The following is a 20,356-nucleotide window of genomic DNA, read 5'->3' on the forward strand; positions in this document are numbered from 1 at the left end:
CCCTTAAGTTTCATCCATTTTTTGCAAATGGATGCAAATATTCATAAGCTTCCTACATGTCCTGAAATTTGTGCAAATAGGTCTCAGGTCATTTCCATCTTGCTTCTAGAGTTTAAAATATTTCCTCCTGAGAGGCTAGAATTCAGAATGTTCAAAATGTGTAACCATTTCTTTTTCTTAAGAGTTTAGAACCCTAGTCAAGCCCTGGTTTTTCAGATTCTTTGCTTTGAAAAGAATAGTAGCATGTCTAATAGGCATGGTTTTCTTCACCATACACTCCTCTCATCTAGAGGTAGGACCACTTTTTTACTTCTTAGGGAAGGCAGCATATCATGATGGCTAAGGGTGTCAATTTTTGAGTCAGGCTGCTAGAGTTCAAATCCTAGCTCTGCCTCTAACTGTGGGATTTCACTGTCCCTCAGTTTTCCCATCAGTAACATGAGGATAATAATAGTATCTTCCTGACTTGCTCAGGTGTCCTGAGAATCAAATGGTATGAAGTGTTTAGTAAGGTGTCTAACGTATATTAACTGCTAATAGATTGGCTATTTGTTGCTTTTCTTTTTTTTTTTTTGGTTTTGGAAACTCAGGTGTATGAAATTATATTAACTGGTTAATCCTTGATTCATAACCCACTGTCATCATTGGCCCATATATGGTACTCTTTTGTTTTATTCCTTTTATTTAATTTGTGTTCATTTTTTATTTTTTATATTAGCTCGTTTGATAGTCTATTAGATACATACCAACACACTCAACCCTATTACCAATAATTTCCATCTGCTTAAAGGCTCTCACCTTGTCGTCATCTTTAGCCTTGCTCCTCTCAGAGATAACCACCATCTTGAATTTTCTGTTACTCCTAAATACCTTTTTAAAAAACTAAGTTATATACCTATATGGCTCAACAATATAGTACTTAATATTGTTGGTTTTGTACTTTAGAATAAGGGTACAAAACCATACATTGTGTTCTAAGACTTGCTTTCATCACACATTATTTTATTATGATTCATCCACGTTTATTCATGAGCTCTAATTCATTCATTCTCACTGTTATATGATATTCTATTGTGTGACCAAACCACAATTCATCAATTCTCCTATCAATGGGGATTTAATTACTTCCTTTTTTCTTTTTTTTTGTTTCTATGAACAGTCTGGTACACGTCTCTGGTGCATATGTGTAAGAATTTCTCTTGGACATATAAATATAATGGATGTGCTAGTTTATATGCTAAATTGTTTCCCAAAATGGGTGTACCAATATACAATCTTACTAGCAATATGTAAAATACCACAGTGGTCTACTTTCTCTCTAATACTTGGTATTGTCAGACTTTTTTTTTTTTTCCAGTAATACATTTATTTTTTGGCCTTATTTGGGAACTATACACTAAACAAGCGATTTTCTGTTAATTTATTAAAAATAGAGAAGGATAGAGGGGTGCCTGGGTGGCTCAGTCGGTTAAAAATAGAGAAGGATATTTGAAAACAATATATGACATTTCAATTGCTGAGGATCAAAGTTGATCTCATGTTCAACAGAAAAAGAACAGAATTGAAGCTGTTTTTTCTCAGTATGCTTAATTTTATGTTTGTTCATTCATGAGCTACATGTATACATTATGATTAAAATGCTAGGTTAAAAATATAATATTAATTGAATGAAATTTGAATAAGTAAAGTCAGTTCTGTATTTTTGTTTCTTATGAGACATGATTTAGATTGCTGTTCAGTTAATAAATTCATTCATTTAACAGATTTATTTTAAATTTATTTTTACCTTTTCACTTCTTAATTCTTAACCATCAAACGAGTATGAAATTGTATTTCCCATTATGGTCTCTATTTCCATTTCTCTAATTACTGATGAGATTAAACATTTTTGTATATGTTTATCAGTCAAATATGTTTCCATTTCTGTGAAATGCCTTTAAGCAGTCATTCATATTGGCATTTAATTATTGTTTGTTAGTCTAGCTAAAGTTTGTCCGTTTTTTGATTTTCCCATACAACCAATTTTTAGTTTCTTTTACTTTCTCTATTGTTTTTCTATTCTCTATTTCATTAATTTCTACTTTAATATTTATTATTTTCTTCCTCCTGCGTACTTTAGGTTTAGCTGGTTCTTTTTCAAATGTCTTTAGGTAGAACGTTAGGTTATTGAGTTGAGATTTTGCTTTTCTTTCTTTTATTCTCATCAACTTTTTTAAAATTTAATTTTATCATTTTTTAAAATTTTATTTTATTATGTTAATCACCATACATTACATCATTAGTTTTTGATGTAGTGTTCCATGATCCATTGCTTGTGTATAACACCCAATGCTCCATTCAATACATGCCCTTCTTAATACCCATCACCAGGCTAACCTATCCACCCTCCCCCTCCCCTCTAAAACCCTCGGTTTGTTTCTCAGAGTCCATACTCTCTCATGGTTCATCTCCCCCTCTGATTTCCCCCCCTTCATTTTTCCTTTCCTACTATCTTTTTTTTTTTTTAAACATTGCATTTAAACACTGCATTGTCTATTTCTCACTTTCTTTCACTTTTCACTTCATGTATTTTGGGGCTCTGTTGTTAGGTGCATATGTGTTTATAATAGTTATCTTTCTGATGTATTGACCTTTTATCATTACCAATATCCTTCTACATCTAGTAATTTTTTTTTTCTTTTAAAGTCTGTTTTGTCTGATATTAACATAGCCACTGCAGCTCTGTTGTGGTTGCTATTTGCCTGGCATGTCATTTCCATCTTTTTACTTTTGACCTATTTTTGTTTTTAATGTAAACTGTCTCTTGTAGACAGCATATGGTTGGAGCTTATTTTTCTTATCCAGTTTGACAATCTCTGCCTTGTGATTGGATTGCTTAATCTATTCACATTAAATGCTATTATTGATGTAGCTGGATTTATATCTGGCATTTTGGTTTTTGTTTTCTCTATTCCTCCTTTATTTCTTTCTTTTGCATGAAGTGATAGTTTCTAGTTTAAAATTTTAATTCCTTTAATGATTCTTCCTCCTACATTTTGGAGTTATTTTCTTAGTGGTTGCTATAGGGCTTACCATATTTATCTTAATTTATCATAATTTACTTCACAGCTGTACCAACTTAATTCCAGTGAGATATAGAATCATTAATTCTATGTACCTCTATTACCTCTTGTCCCATTTGTCTATTATAATTATACATATTACATATATATGTTACAAATGCAACAATACATTTTTAAAATTACTACAATGTATATATATTTTTATATCTTCAAAAAAAAGCTGAACAAAAAAAGGAGAACAAATATATATTTATAGTTTATTAACCTTTTACTTATCATTTTTGTTTCTCTACATGTCTCTTATGGATTCAAATTACCATCTGGTGTTATTTCCTTACTTCAGTACAGCTTTTCTTCCCACCCACTTGTTACTGTGAAATAGATTACATTTCTCTATGTTATAGGCTAACAATTACCCACATAGATTTATGTAATTGCTTTTTAAATTAGTTAAGAGGAAAAAATGCAGTTACACTGTCTTTTATAATTACACAATTATCTTTATTGGTAATCTTTGGGTTTTTTTTATTCAAATTACTGCTGAGTGTCACTTGCTTTCAGTCTGAAAATCTTCCTCTAGTATTTATTTTAAGGTGGGTTGGCTAGCAAGAGATTCAGTTTTTGTTTATCTGAGAATCTTTTTACTTTATCTTCATTTTTGTAGAACTATTTCTCCCTTCAATTGTGCCAAATTTTTCTTTATATATTTTGGTGGTCTGTTATTAGGTATATGAGTGTTTATAATTTTTATGCCCTATTACTGTATTGAGCCTTTTATTAAGACAAAATATCCTTTTTTGTCTCTTGTAAACTTTTTTTTTACCTAAAACCTATTTTGTCCGATAGCCACCCCTGATTTCTTTTGGTTACTGTTTGCATTGAATATCTTTTTCCCGTCCTTTCATGCATAATCTATTTGTGTCTTTGGATCTAAAGTGAGTCTCTTAGAGACATCATGTTTTGTTTTGTTTTGTTTTAAACCATTCTGCCAATCTCTGTCTTTTGATTAGAATTATTCCATTTACATTTAAAGTAATTACTGATAAGTAGGGACTCACTTCTGTCATTTAGCTACTTAATTTCAATATGCTTTATGGCTTTTTTTGTTTACTTCCTGTACTACTGTCTTGTGCTTCATTGAATTCTTTTTATAGTGAAATATCTAATTTCCCTTCTTGTTTCCTTCTGTGTATATTCTAGAACTATTTTCTTTGTGGTTACCATGGGGATTACATTTTACATCCTTTATAACACTATAACACTATAATTTGAATTTATACTATTTTAACTTCAGTGACTTATGAAAACTCTGCTCCTTTACTGCTTTATTCCTACTCCTTTCAGTTATTTATGTCACAAAATTACACTGTGTGTCCAAAAACATAAACTAATAATTTTTTGTTAATGTATTAGTCCTTTAAATTATGTAGAAAACAAAAGGTGGAGTTACAAACCAAAGTTACCATAATACCACTTTTTAAACTAATAATTGTTTTTTTAAATGTTTATGCAATTATGTAGAAAACAAAAGATGGAGTTACAAACCCTTGTTACAATAACAGTAGCCCTTGTGTTTACCTTTACTGAGATCTTTGTTTCTTCATATTGCTTCAGTTGGTGTTTCCTTTTATTTCAACCTGCAGGATTCTCTTTAGCATTTCTTACAGGCAGAACTAGCTGTAATGAATTCCCCAGCTTTTGTTTATCTGGGAGTGTCATAATTTCTCTCTCACTTTTGAAAGATAATTTTGCCAGATACAGGATTCTTGGTTTACAGGTGTTTCGTTTTTGTTTTTCCTTTTAGCACTTTGAATATATCAGTGCCCTTTTCTGGCCACTAAAGATTCACATGAGAAATCTGTTGATAACTTACTGAGGATTCCTTATATGTGATGGGTCACTTCTCTTTAGCTGCTTTCAATATTCTCCTTGTTTCTTGACAGTTTGATTATAATGTGTCTTAGTATGAGTCTTTTCGAGTTTGTCTTATTCAGAGTTTGTTGACTTTCTTGGATATTTATATTCATACTTTTCATCAAACTTGGGGAATTTTCGACCATTGTTTCCTCAAATATTGTCTCTGACCCTTCTCTCTCTTTTCTCTTTCTGGGACTTCTGCAATGCATATGTTGGTCTACTAATTTGTGTCCCACATGTCTTTTAGGTTCTGTTCACTTTTCTGCAATCTTTTTTTCTCTTCTTCAGATTCAACTATTTCAGTTGTCCTAGCTTCATGTTTGCTGATTCTTTTGCTGGCTCAAATATGCCTTTTAACCCCTCTAGTGAATTTCTCATTTCTGTTATTGTACTTTTCAGCTCTAGGATCTCTCTCTCTCTCTCTCTTTTTAAGTAGGCTCCACATGGAGCCCAACATGAGGCTTGAACTCTCAACCCTGAGATCAAGACTTGATCAAGAGTCAGAGGCTTAACCCACTGAGCCCCCAGGGGTTCCCAGAATTTCTTTTTAATTCCTTTTTAGATTTTCTATCTCTATTGACAGTATCATCTTGTTCATACATAGTTTTCTTGACTTTCTCCATGTCTTCCTTTAGTTCTTGAGCATATTTATTAAAGTTGTTTTAATATTAAAGTTGTTTAGTAGGTCTGCCAACTGATCTTCCTCAGCAATAGTTGCTTTGGATTTATTTTTTCCTTTGAATGGGCCATATGTTCCCTTTTTTGATATGCTTTATGACTCTTTTGTTGAAAACTGGACATTTGAATCTAATGATGTGGTAACTAGAAATCTGATTCTTTCCCGTCCCCAGGTTTTGCTGGATTTCATTTTGTTTTTTTATTGTTTTAGGCTATCTACTAAGAATCTTCCAAGGGTAAGCATAAAATGAAAACTTAACATCTTCTCAGGTCTTCTGCAAGATTTCATTATTCCCTGGGTATGCACAATGACTTTCTAATTTCCCTGTATGTATGGATGGTTTGAATGCCCTAGTCTTTAATGCCTGGCTCCCAAAAGAGGAAAAAATGATTTAGGGAAGAGAAGGCATCAGCCCCTTAAATTCCCTGAAGTCACTTCGGTCAGAGCTTAGGAGCTTGTGGAGTGAGAGGGATGCAACAATGGCTGCCCACCTCTGTATCTTCACCTTTATGATCGAAATGGCAGTCATCTTTTAGAACACAGATCTTGGTATTTGGAGGTCAAGATCCTTATTGCTCACCATAGCTCTCACCAGCTGCATATAAGCTTCTCCTACAACTCCTCCACTGCCTGCCATGGGGCTGAGGGTGGCAAATGGGTGACTATCACTGAGCTAATAGCTGAAATTGACTGATATTAGCCACAGTTTGCCATCCAAGCCTTCTTCTGGAAGTTGCAAGCCCTCAATAGATTCCAGAGTTCCAAATATTTATATCAGATCGATTCCATCAGTGCTATTGTTGCCTAGATGGGGAGACAGATACCTGGTGTTTTCTACTGCACCATCTTCCTGAAAACCTTCACTTTCATTTTTGATGGTTTTGCTACATATAATATTCTTGGTTAACAGGTTTTTCTTTCAGCACTTTGAATGTCATCTCACTGCCTCCTGGTCTTCATTTTTTCTGGTAAGAAATCAGATGTTAACCTTATTAGGGTTCCCTTGCATATAATGTCATTTCTCTCTTTGATTTTGATCATTTTTTACTATGATGCATCTGGGTGTGGATGTCTTTGTTTATCTTAGAATTTGTTGGGCTTCTTTAATTTGTAGATTAGTGTTTTTCATCAAATGTATGGGATTTTCACCCATTATTTCTTCAAATATTTTATTTTTTTAGTAATCTCTATACCAAAGGTAGGGCTTGAACTCAAAACCCCAAGATCAAGAGCCAGTCAGGCACCCTTCTCCAAATATTTTTCTGCTCCTCTCTCCCTCTCCCCATCATTTCTATTCCACCCTTCCTTCTTCTGGTACTTCCATTATGCATATATTGATATGTTTAGAGGTACTATGTTTCTTTGAGGCTCTGTTCATTTTCTTCATTCTTTGTTCTCTGTTTTTCAGATTGGGTGATCTATCTTCAAGTTCACTGATATTTCTTCTGCAAGTTCAAATAACTGTGAGCTTCTCTAGTTAATTTTTAGTGAATTTTAATTATTGTACTTTATACCTCCAGAATATCCTTTTTAAAAAATTTTACCTCCTTGATATTTTCTTTTTGATGAGATATTGTCATCATTCCTTCCTTTACTTCTTTAGGCATACTTTCCATTAGTTCTTTGGAACTAATATTTATTTAGCTTATTTATAATGGCTGCTTTTATGTCTTTGTTAATTCTGACATCTGGCCCTTTTCAGTTTCTGTTGCCTGTTCCCCCCCGTCCCCCCTCCCCAACCCCATATGAGTTACACTATCCTATTTCTTTGCATATCTCATAACTTTTTGTTAAAAACTGGACATTTTAGGGGCGCCTGGGTGGCTCAGTTGGTTAAGCGACTGCCTTCGGCTCAGGTCATGATCCTGGAGTCCCTGGATCGAGTCCCGCATCGGGCTCCCTGCTCAGCAGGGAGTCTGCTTCTCCCTCTGACCTTCCTCCTTCTCATGCTCTCTGTCTCTCATTCTCTCTCTCTCAAATAAATAAATAAAATCTTTAAAAAAAAACCAAAAAAAACAAAAAAAACTGGACATTTTAGATTATATATATTGTAGGATCTTTGGACACTGATTCTAGTGACCCACCCACCCCTCTTCCGGGCTTGTGATTGTTTTATTTAATTACTTGACTAATTTAGTGAAGTTAATTTCCCCTTCAGGGTGAATGAAGTCTCTGATTTCATTTCTTAGAAGGTGCAGCCTTGGGCATGCACATAGTCACATAGGGTGATAAGAGCTTCTAACAGGCCTTTCTCTATTTTCCTGATCTCTTTGTTAAACTATCTGCCTTTGCTGGTGTCAAACTCAAGACATTAGCTCCATGCCAATGGATTGCTCTTTGTTTTGATGATGCCCTAGGGCCTAAAATGCTATGTAGTCTGATCTAATTAGATCTGGGCCTTTTTGCACAAGTTTTTGAGGCTAGTCTTTGAGGCTTGTTACGACCCCAGGAGGTCTCTTTTTGTTACTCTGGTGGAGCTACCAGCCCCCTTTTAATTTTTTACCATGAAATTTTCCATTTCCTTCAGAGTTCCTTAGTCCTGAACTTCCCCATACCCTTCCAGATAAAATTAGTTCCTTTGGGGAGAGCTTCAGAGTTCTCTGTTCTTATGGCTTCCTCTCCCCTGGGGGAAAGAAATCTATGTCACTCCTCTGTAGCTACGGGTGGTAGGGCCATGATCTGCTTCTCTAGGGTTGATATACCTACTTTATGATCAGAACTCAATTGGGATGGTAGCTTCTGGTCTTCTTGGCTTGACTCTCCTGGCATGGAAACTTCACCCTATAAGCATCTCGGAAGAGGGTGATCAGAGTCCTGATACTCTTTGCCTGCTGCACCAGGGGTAAAGCCTCCACCCTCAGTGGGAGTTGGGTGGAGGGAGTCCTGACCTTTTGGCTGCACTTGGCTGCAGATTAGCCTTTGCAACACAAATCTAGGGGGGTATGAGAAATACTGGCTGCCTGCCCCTCCTTGGGAGATACCACAGGACTTCAGCGGATACTGCGAGGACAGTGAGCATTGTCTTCTTGGCCATATCCACTCAGAATGGAGTTTCTGTAGCACTGAGCTGTGTGTGGGGGGTGGCAGTGGTGGTGGTGGTTTAAGGCAAGAATAAGTTGCAGTGTATATGTCACCATGCTCTTAATGTTCTTTTAGAGATTTAGATTTTCTTGAATGTTTCATTTACTGTATGACCTTAAGACAATATGCAGAGACCTTAAATCGTTGTTTAAAAAATTTTTTTTAACCAATCATGGTAGTTAGGGTGAACATGTAGCCATTCCAGAAGTCATTTGTCTATTTGTTGCTAATATTGTACAGTTTGTCTCACCAAAAACAGTTTAAAACAAAGGGCGTTTATTCATATACTTTAGATTTTAAAAATGAAATTTTGATAATCTCAAAACCCCAAATACTATGAATTTAGAAAAGAATAAAAATTCTCAATAGATTTTTTTGAGTTTAAAAAATATTTATCATTCAGAAAAAAATCTCAATAGAATAAAATAACATCCAAGGTAAAAAAGATATCAAGACATGGAATTGTAAGAGCAAACTTTTTCATTATTTTAAGTACAAGAATTATAACTGCTTTTTTGCTTGTTTGTAAATCACTGTTTGCTTTTTGATATTTTTCTTTCACGTTGAGGATTGTATTTTAATACACAATATATAAAATCATAATGCCCAGAAACACCAGTTACCATCACAAGAGCAATGCTCTTCATTTATTGGTTATCCAATTCACATGGTTGCCAATTATTAGGAAGAGTAATAATCAAGCAGATTTGTAAATCTGCTCTCTTTTTCATTTAAATGCTATTCATGGATGGCTGTCTTTTAAGAATTCTGGAACATAAATGGGAGTTTTCTTTTTACAGATCATACGGACTTTTAAGTATATTGTCTTATGCTGCTTACTACTGACTTTATAAAAGCCATAGGTGTTGAGTATGTGTGTATAATTATTTTTAAGAGCTAGAGATGATCAGAGAATATTAATTGAACCAAAAAAAATCCATATCAAGGGAAACTTTCATTTGCTTTCACCATTTCTGTCACACTTCTAAGAAAGGGATTACACAAATTATAGTTAAGAGAAAAAAAAGATCTCATGTACTTGGACTTCCAAGTAAAAAGTTTTGCCAATAATTTTAAAACACCACTGTTTCTTTACTGCAATGACAATTATTTTTAGTTCACATAACAGATATACAGTTACTAAACATTTAAATTATTTTACAAAATTTTAAAACTTCTTTAACTAAGAATTTGATGGTTCAAACTATGCAGCAGTTCAAAGTGAAGTTTATATTTCCACTACAACCAAGTATAAAAAGAATGGCAATTAATTCTATCCTAATCCAGAAACCCATTTTAAAGAATCTGAGAATAACTGCTTAAATGTAAACAGTAATCAGAGAACAGATGACCACTTGTCACAGATATTTTACAAACAGATTTCTGCAGGGTTTGGAGGTTAGACTAGTGTTCAGTCATTTGTAAGTCCCTTCTACTTCTAAAATTCTATGATTTCATAGTTTTCCTAACAGTTTTATTAAGAAAGTTATTTCTTCTCACCATTATTGCCAGATTACATCATCACACATAAACGGAAATTTTAGTACGTTACTGTATGTACTTAAAATAAATGTCATCTTTCAGAATATGCTGCAGTTCACATGAGTCTTCCCCCCATTTGTTCCAGATTGAGACTGTGTCCATTTGTTTCAGAATGAGTTTCATCATGTTTGAATAGGACCTATTTCCTTTACCTGGCAATGTAAGAAACAATACAGTAGCCAAAATGAATTTTTAAAACATTTACCAAATATTACATCTCATATTCAGAAATAACCACCTGTACCTCAAACTCCCTATGTTAAACTATGATATTTATTTAAATGCAAACAGCTGGTATACATGCTGCTTGCTCAGTTCTCTCCAAATAGAGATTTATGTTTGTTAGGAAAAGAAACTTAAATCATAAGTTAAGATGCTAAGTAATTAGGATTGCCACTTTTACAATTCAATTTTGGATTCTTGGTTTGGGGGACACATACACACAAACACACACACGTTTCCTTTTATGTAGATAACAATAAGATATATGCTTTGCAAGATGTTTACTCATATATCCTCCAGGAATTGCTAGACAGATGAAATATAAAACCAAACTATTTTGTGGGTTTCCAAAACAGTGATGAGATCCATGAGTAACTAGAAAACATCTTATGATTCATTAGAGTTAGTTCTATATGTTATCACACCATATAACTTTGAATAATCTTCTGATTATAATTTTCTATTTTTAAAATACTGGTTCATAAAAAATCAAGGTATTATCCACTGGTAGCACAGCAGTAAACTACATTGAAAACCACTCTACAAAAGATACTTTTGAATGTCACTGTTTCATATTTTTAATACTGCCTTAAAAGGCCTGTTACTCTTCAACTATCTCAGTGTACTTTGAAATATAAAATAATCGTAATTGGAACAATTACTCTAAATCTAAGTAGGTAATTCCTAAGGCAGTATTTGTTTACTCAGAACATATTTTCATTTCAAATATGTAACTAAAAGTTCTCACAAAGTCAGAATACATCTCATAGTTTGAATAGAAACTTCAGTGTTTAAATTTCAACATTCAGTAACATAAACACTACATATTAGGTTGCTCTGGAATACAAATCACTCAAGTAAATGGGATATAATTTCAAACTTGTGTTAAAAGTGAAGAAATCCTTTTTTATGTGAAGATGTGACCAAAATCAATTGGTCATATTATTATACGAATTAAACTCTACTGACACAACACATTTGTTAGATATTTGGATACAGTTGAGAACTAGATGCTCCTTAAGGTTGGGGATAATGAAAGAAAAGGCATACTATGGATCAGGCCCCCCATTTTTATTACTTTATTAATAACAACGCCTACTTTATTGAAGAATGTCTCTTCCACTGGAGATATGCTTCTAATTTAATAATGCTAGACAGTGGGGAAAAAAAGACGGACCCACTTTTAAAAACTCATACTTATTTACTCATATTGACTAGATATAGAATGACTCTTCATTTTCTGCTCTGAAGACAACCAATTTATTTTTTTAAGTATTGACTTGTCAATTTATCTTTGACAAGTAATTAAGAAAGATAAACAAATCTTCTGACTTTACAAATAAGAATATGTGAATAAGAATATATATATTCTGAGAAGTTACATCTCGTGATCTGACTTACAATGTAACTAAATTCTTTTAATAACCTGCATCAATTTTACATTTTAAACTTAAATTGTCCTTGCTATACTGTTCACATTCACTTTACTTTTCATTTTTACATTTCTATAAATACCCAAAAAACAAAACTCTTCAATTTGAAACCAACTTATATTGGAGTTCTGAGGTTAGTTTATAACTTTTAAGATATTTTGTTAAAATGTAAAAACCCTGAAATTACAAACAAAAAATTTACAATTTTATAGTATATATCTAATTTATTTTTTTAAAAAAATATTCTGAATTGTTTTTATACAAGTAATCAATTGTTATTTTTTCAAATGAAACTCCTTTATAGGCTAGAAGAGGGTGTGTGGTGTTGCCCCATTAAAAACCAATACAAACATCATTTTTTTATGCTGGCACTTCAACTATTTCAAAGTAGTCATTCGGCAAAATCACGTAACCTCTCTCTGATATGTCGTCCTTCTCTTTCTGGAAGTGAACAACCTCCTTTAATTTTTCAAGCTGTCGTTCTTGTCTTCTGCATCGCTGCTGTGCAGTCTTGAGCTTCTTTCGGAGTTTTTCAACTTGTTGTTCTAGCTGATGAATCCTTTTTCTCTGGTGCATTGTATCCTCCACAGTATAGTTGTGGTCACAGAAAACAGAGAGATTATCAGGGGTCTGAAGAGGAGGCATTAGTAATCCAATAGCAGCATCGACCTGGGAAATGGGAGGTGTTAAAGGAGGCGGGGGAAGCTGTTCTTGTGGCTCCAGAAGATCTTCCTTCTACAACAATAATGCAGAGTATGTTCAAGTTTAGTAACTACAAATAACAGTTCAAAAGAATCCACCTGTGGAATTTAAGAATGACATTTTTACAAATTGGACAACCTAGAAGAAATGGTTAAATTTCCAGAAACATAGAATCATCCAAGAACGAATCAGGAAGGAATAGAAAATATGAAGAGACCAATTGCTAGTGATGAAATTGAAAAGGCCATCAAAAATCTCCCAAAAGACAAGAGTCCAGGACCAGATGGTAAATGCTACCAAATATTTAAACAGTTAATACCTATTCTCCTCAAAATATTCCAAAAATAGAAGAGAAAGGACTTCCAGATATATTCTCTGAGGCCAGCATTACCCTGATATCAAAAACAAAGACACTACAACAACAACAACAAAAACTACAGGCCAATATCCCTGTTGAACATAGATGCAAAAATAAATATGAGCATATTCAACAATACATTAAAAGGATCATTTACCACAATCAAGTGGGATTTATTCCAGGTATGCAAGGATGGTTCAATATTTGTAAATCAATGTGAAGCACTACATTAACAAAACAAAGGATAAAATCATATGATCATCTCAGTAAATGTAGAAAAAGCATCTGACAAAATTCAACATCCATTCATGATAAAAAGTCTCAACAAAGTTGGCTTAGAGGGAACATACCTCAAAATAAGAAAGGCCATATATGAAAAATCCACAGCTAACATCACACTCAGTGGTGAAAAACTGAGAGCTTTTCCCCTAAGGTCAGGTACAAGACAAGGATGTCCACTCTCACCACTTTCATTCAACATAGTACTTGGGAAGTCCTAGCCATAGCAATCAGACAAGAGAAATAAATAAAAGGCATCCAAATTGGTAAGGAAGAAGTAAAACTGTCACTATTTGCAGATGACATGATATAGACAACCCTAAAAACTGCAACAAAAAATTATCAGAGGTAATAAGTGAATCCAGTGAAGTTGTAGGATACAAAATTAATATACAGAAATCAGTTGTGTTTCTATACACTAAAAATGAAGTAGCAGAAAGAGAAATTAAGAAAACAATTCCATTTATAATTGTGCCAAAAAGAATGAAACACCTAGGAATAAATTTAACCGAGGTGAAAGACCTATACTCTGAAAACTATAGAGCACTGATGAAACAAATTGAAGATGACACAAATAAATGAAAAGATATATACCATTCTCATGGATTGAAAGAATTAACGTTGTTAAAATGTCCATACTACCCAAAGCAATCTATAGACTCAATGCAATCCCTATGAAAATACCAACAGCATTTTTCAAAGAACTAGAAAAAGTAGTCTTAAAATCTGTATGGAACCACAAGAGACCCCAAATAGCCAAAGCATACTTGAGAAAGAAGAACAAAGCTGGAGATACCACAATCACAGTTTTCAAGATATACTACAAAGCTGCAGAATCAAAACTGGCACAAAAACAGAAATATAGATCAATGGAATAGAACGGAGAGCTCAAAAATAAACCCATGCTTATAAGGTTAATTAATCTACAACAAAGGAGGTAAGAATATATAACAGGGAAAAAACAGACTCTTCAATAAATGGTGCTAGAGAAACTACAGTTACATGAAAAAGAATGAAACTGGACCACTTTTATACACCATACACAAAACTAAATTCAAAACGGATTAAAGACTTAAATGTGAAACCTGAAACCATAAAAATCCTAGAACAAAACATAGGCAGTAATTTCTTTGACATCAGCCTTAGCAACATTTTTCTAGACCTGTCTCCTCAGGTAAGGAAAACAAAAGCAAAATAAACAATTGTGACTACACCAAAATAATAAGCTTTTTCACAGGGCAGGAAACCATCAACAAAACTAAAATGAAATCTAGTGTGGGGTGCCTGGGTGGCTCAGTCAGATAAGCGCCCCACTTGATTTCGGCTCAGGTCATGATCTCAGGGTTGTGAGATTAAGTCCAGTGTGGGCTCTGTGTTCAGCAGGGAGTCTACTTGAGATACTCTCTCCCTCTGCCCTTACCCCATGCACTCTCTCTCTAAAATAAATAAATCTTTAAAAAAATAAAACAAAATAAAAAAAATAACATGTGAGATGCCTGGGTGGCTCAGTCAGTTAAGTGTCTGCCTTCGGCTCAGGTCACGATCCCAGAGTCCTGGGATCAAGTTCCAAATTGGGCTCCTTGCTCAGCAGGGAGACTGCTTCTCCCTCAGCCTGCCACTCCCCCTGCTTGTGCTTTCTCTCTTTCTCTCTCATTCTAACAAATAAATAATAATAATAATAAAAAAACACAGACAACCTAGTGAATGCAAAAAGATATCTGCAACAAATATATCTGATAAGGAGTTAATAACCAAAATATATACAGAACTTATTCAACACTACATCAAAGAAATAATCCGTTAAAAAATGGGCAGAGGACACGAACAGATATTTTTCCAAAGACATACACAAGGCCAACAAACACATGAAAAGATGCTCAACATCACTAATCATCAGGGAAATGAAAATCAAAACCACAACGAGTTATCACCTTATAACTGTCAGAGTGATTAGTATCAAAAAGACAAGAAATAACAAGTGTTGACGAGGATATAGAGAAAAGAGAACCCTCATGCACTGTTGGTAAGAATGCAAATTGGTGCAGTGACTGTGGAAACCAGTATGGAGGTTTCTCAAAAACTTAAAAATAGAATTACCATATGATCCAGTAATTCCATTACTGGGTATTTACCCAAAGAAAATGAAAACACTAATTCGAAAAGATATATGCACCCCTATATTTACTGCAGCATTATTTACAATAGCCCAGATATGAAAGCGACCCAAGTATCCATTAATAGATGAATGGATAGAGATGTTCTGTGTGTGTGTGTGTTTGTGCGTGTGTGTGTGTGGAGGGTATACCTATATATCTATACATATATATGTACATACATACATACACAATAGAATATTACTCAGCTATAAAAAAGAACGAGATTTTGCCATTTTGCGACAACATGCATGGACCTAGAGGGTATCATGCTAAGTGAAAAAAGTCAGAGAAAGACAAATACCATGTGATTCCACTTATATGTGAAATCTAAAAAACAAAACAACTGAAAAAAAAAAAAGCAAACAAAAAAGCAGAAACAGACCCATAAATATAGAGAACAAAGTGATGGCTGCCTGAGGGGAGAGGACGGGAGGATGGAAAAAATGGGCAGAGAGAGGTACAGGCTTCCAGTTATGGAATGAACAAGACACAGGGATGAAAGGTACAGCATAGGGAATATGGTCAGTGGTGTTCTAACAGCCTTATATGGTGACAGATGGTAGCTACAGTTGTGGTGAGCACAGCATAATGTGTAGATTTGTCTAATTAGTATGTTGTACACCTGAAACTAATGTAACATCATCATGTATCAGCTACACTTTGATTAGAAAGAAAGAACACTAGACTTTTTTGGTGAATCCTTGAAATAGGACCATTCTAAAATGAGAAAACAATTTAAGTTTTAATTATACTTTTCCACCTAAAGTAGAAATGGGATGCAAGAGAGAGAATGACTGATAAGATTTAATTAAATACTAACCACTTAAAACTGAGGGGTAAATACTTTGAAACTGAATGGTCCCTGATAAAGAAAACCCAAAACTTATCAACATATGTGTAGGGGTAGAGAGTGACTAAAGTAAGTCACAAAGCTAGATTGCCTTTCTTAGTGTGAAGATGTTTAACTTTAATAAACTGCACTTTGTATTTTTAAAAAGTATATCATTGTTGGGGCACCTGGGTGGCTCAGTTAAGCGTCTGCCTTCAGCTCAGGTCATAGTCCCAGGGTCCTGGGAATCGAGCCCCGCATCGGGCTCCCTGCTCCGCAGGAAGCCTGCTTCTCCCTCTCCCACTCCCCCTGCTTGTGTTCCCTCTCTCGCTGTCCTTCTCTCTCTCTGTCAAATAAATAAATAAAATCTTTTTTAAAAAAAAAGTATATCACAGTGGTTATCTACAAGTGATGGCTTCCAGGCAACATTTCTTTTTCTTTTCTTTTTTTTAGAAAGATTTTATTTATTTATTTGACAGAGAGACACAGCGAAAGAGGGAACACAAGGGAACACAAGCAGGGGAGCGGGAGGGGGATAAGTAGGCTTCCCGCTGAGCAGGGAGCCCAATTCGGGGCTTGATCCCAGGACCCTGGGATTACGACCTGAGCCAAAGGCAGACGCTTAACGACTGAGCCACCCAGGCGTCCTGTAACATTTATTTTCTTAACATTACTCTGAATTTTCCACAATAAAAACATTAATTTTATAAATAGAAAGCCCAGTATTTTAAAACACACGTTACCTTGTCATGTGGCTCAGTACAGAGAAATATCGTGGGTACAGCATTCTCTTTCAGCAACTTGTTGTTACACTCCCTCTTAAAGCAGTCAGGAGTAAAGTGTTCCGAACAGATACTGCTGTACTTCGTGGGCTTAAAGTTTTTCCTACGGACAGCTGCCTCCCATTTTTTGCAAAGACTGGGTCGAGTAAGAGGAAACCTAAGAAGAAGAGATAATTCAATTCTCTGACCTTCTTTTAAAAGGAAAAAAAAAAAAAGCACATCCAGACTTTCCTGATTAGGAAAGAACTATCTTATATTGATGTGAACAAGCTAAGGGACATTTGATTAAAACACTAGCTCTGCTATCTTTTTTTTTTTGACAGTTTTAGTTGTGCCTTTATTCACCTTAGTTAAAAATGTAATTGCTTTAAAGATCCTTTATAAATAAAGCGACCACCCACTAGTGTGTGATGTAAGTCAGCCCTCTCAGCATGGAATTTTTGTTTTTTTTTAAAAGCAGTATTTGGGGGTGTTGATGTAAGGGATGAATCACTGAATTTTACTCCTGAAACCAATATTGTACTGTATGTTAATTAGAATTTAAATAAAAATTAAAAAAAAATAAAAAGCAGTATTTGTTATAGGAATCTTTTTATCACAGAGTAGTTATAAGAATGTCAGATACAATGATATATACAATTTAAACAAGACAGGCTGATTAAAAATTTACAAAATGTAAAAATATACATATTAAAAGTCAGCCATGCAGACAGATGCATGCAGTGAGAAGAGGATATGATGGGAGGTGGGAAGTCAAGGGACATATGCAGTAATATTTATCTTAATTTACCTCGAAATCAACTGGAATATGTCCATCAGGCCCAGATAAGGGGGCTTGGGAAGAGTTTAAATTTATTGTGATTTTACTCTTCCAGGTCAAGTATTTAGTGAACTGGGGAGACTGGAAAGAAGCCAAAGGATGTTTCAACTCTATGTTACAGTTTCTCTCCCATGTAAGGCATGCTACAGCCTGACTCTGCTATCATGAAGAACTAACCAATCTTTGGGACAGTTCTTTTCTTTGCCCAGAATAGCTGCTGCTACAGGGCCACCATGTAGAAACTGGTAAAAGTACCCCTAGAAGATCCCTGCTGGAAATGGCTTCCAGAAATACAAAATTCAGCACCTTGCACTCCTGTCTCAAGCACTACAATGCTCAGGCTGTTTATGGAGTTCTGTCAAGTTATTTCCCATCTAGTCCCCAAAAAATGTTCTTTATAAGTAAGAATGAGAGGCAGATCAGCTCTTCCTTTGATTCAGTCGTTTCACAGCCAGCAGAAACTATTTCTGATGTGTGAATGCCACCCTTAGTTTCCAGTACCAATGAAAGATTTTCCACATTTTTAGATTCTTTCTGAGATATCATTAGAAATGGGGTTGTGGGGAGCTGACTGTATGTAACCGTGTTACCATCTTCTAATCTATTCCCACACTTTCAAAGAACTGGAAGTCAATTCACCAACTTTCAGAAATTCCAATAAATGAAGAAGTAATATCAGGATATACTGAAGTAGATCCTGGAAGTGTTAAGTGTTCTCTCTCCTCCTCGAGGTGGAGGGTAGGGGTGGTGCTCGGGGTACATCAATCAACACTCAAGATCTACGTTGTAAGGCACTCATTTCTTTTGGGTCCCTCTCATATCAAACATAAAATGCATCTACATCCCCTGTTAAACAGAAACGACAGCACCAAAAAAAATTGAAGGAATATTTAATTTTTGCTTTTGTAATTATTTACCTACGAATAATTCCTATAATTTACCACGGATCTAATCTCTTAGCTATCGTCTACTTATTGTCGGGAATTCTTGCAAAACAAGTTAATGTAAATGTAATAAAATTTGTAAATACTTTATTTGGCTGAATGAAAATGCCATCGTGTCACATTTTGCAGACATCCGATTATCATTAAGTCGTTTCCATTTTGCAGTTTTCTTTTCCCATTTTCAAGAGAACATTTTTCCCTCCAGGACTACTCTAACTGCAGCACTTTCTGGATAAAACAGTCCTGAAAGTTGTGGGGCGAGTTCTTTTCAAAGCTCTTCCTCTAGGCGCCCGTAATAGCTCATACTGACTTCTATTATGACACTTGATTATGGCCGGTGTTATTATTGTCCACGTTATCGTTACTGTGCGCTGAAAATATTAAGTATTCATCTTGGCAGTACCACAAGCTTTCTCTAAAACTTGGGAGTTCCTCAAAGGTTAGTTCCTAGAAACTGGGTAAAAACATCCTCCCTGAAATCCTGGCCAAAACTCAATCTTTAATTACTGTGATGCTGGCCTCCCATCCACAGCAAGGATGAAAAAGAGTGGCTTCGTCATTTGAAAGGTCTTTCTTTGTCTCTACTTCAAATTTACTTCTAAGGTGTTATTACCACCTAGCTTCTCTATTACCCCAGGGGCGAGATCCAGATGCCTCTCGGGTTTGAGGACCTCACGACCCGCGCGGGGTAGTTGGGACATCGCTCCTGGGTCGCGAACACGCCAACCCGAGGCGGCGGCGAACCTCCCGCACGGGTTCCAACCCTCAAGCGCGAGAAACGGTCACCGCGGCGACGCGCGCCGAGGACGCACAGCCCTGGGCGGTGGAACGTGAGCTCCACCGGAGAGACGGCGAGCAGGGCCCTGTCGTGCCCCGCCCCTGCCCCCGCCCCTGCCCCGCCCCTCTCATTAGGTATCGCGCGGACACGCGCCTGGCTCCGCCCCCGAGCCTAACCGGCCGCGCGCCCCCAGCCCGAGCTGGGGCCAGCCCCGCGAGACGCGCAAGGTACTTACTTGTGGAAAGAAACGGGCTTATCCTTATCATACCGGTTCTTGCAGCCGTAGGCGGAACAGGACTGCACCATCCTTCCGGTCTTCAGTCACTTCACTTCTGCCGCTCCCGCAGGCAGGAGAAGCTGCTATCAATGTCGCCGCGCTGGGCTTTGACACCCTCGCTTCTTCTGTAGCTTTGGTCAACAGTTACAGTGATGATAAGCTCACTCGGGTTGACTATTGCGCCCGTTTTGTTGTTTGCATTAGCAGAAGGACCACAGCCATCGCCCGTCTCCCATCTCCAAGATGGCGGAGGCAGCTTCAACCTCACCTCTCGCGAGGAGTTTGTCTCACTGTCTCTGATTAGCCCTGAGGTCAGAGGTAACGTTCCTTGGGAAGCAGACCATTGGCTAAGGCTCGGCGTTGCGGAAGTGGGTGGGGCCTCGAGCTTCCGGAAAGGAGAAAGGAAGTGTTTGCTAGGAGAGGCAAGGGGAGGGGACCCGAGCCTGAGTGCAGGGTCAGATTCCACAACCTGTGTGATTTCCTTGTGTTAATTTA

General features: G+C 36.0%; 1 protein-coding gene across 1 annotated transcript; it reads right to left on the bottom strand.

Moving 5' to 3' along the window:
• Positions 1-9,807: 9,807 nt before the first annotated feature.
• THAP1 (THAP domain containing 1) lies at positions 9,808-20,119 on the bottom strand. Its single transcript, XM_006735347.3, has 3 exons — positions 19,820-20,119; positions 17,004-17,199; positions 9,808-12,671 (listed from the first exon to the last, which is right to left on the bottom strand). The coding sequence occupies exons 1-3, from the start codon at positions 19,888-19,890 to the stop codon at positions 12,297-12,299; spliced, it is 642 nt and encodes a 213-aa protein (XP_006735410.1). The 5' UTR covers positions 19,891-20,119; the 3' UTR covers positions 9,808-12,296.
• Between the last annotated feature and the right edge of the window lie 237 nt (positions 20,120-20,356).

This window comes from Leptonychotes weddellii, chromosome 2 (genome assembly GCF_054177405.1).
Source record: "Leptonychotes weddellii isolate Sample4059 chromosome 2, ASM5417740v2, whole genome shotgun sequence".
Lineage (NCBI taxonomy): Eukaryota > Metazoa > Chordata > Mammalia > Carnivora > Phocidae > Leptonychotes > Leptonychotes weddellii.

Excerpts from the sequence above, each read along its gene's own strand:
- THAP1 (XM_006735347.3), bottom strand. The coding sequence starts at position 19,890 with ATGGTGCAGTCCTGTTCCGCCTACGGCTGCAAGAACCGGTATGATAAG. Across the intron at positions 17,200-19,819 it reads AAGCCCGTTTCTTTCCACAA|GTTTCCTCTTACTCGACCCA; the intron begins GTAAGTACCTTG and ends TCTTCTTCTTAG. Across the intron at positions 12,672-17,003 it reads GTACTGAGCCACATGACAAG|AAGGAAGATCTTCTGGAGCC; the intron begins GTAACGTGTGTT and ends TTATTGTTGTAG.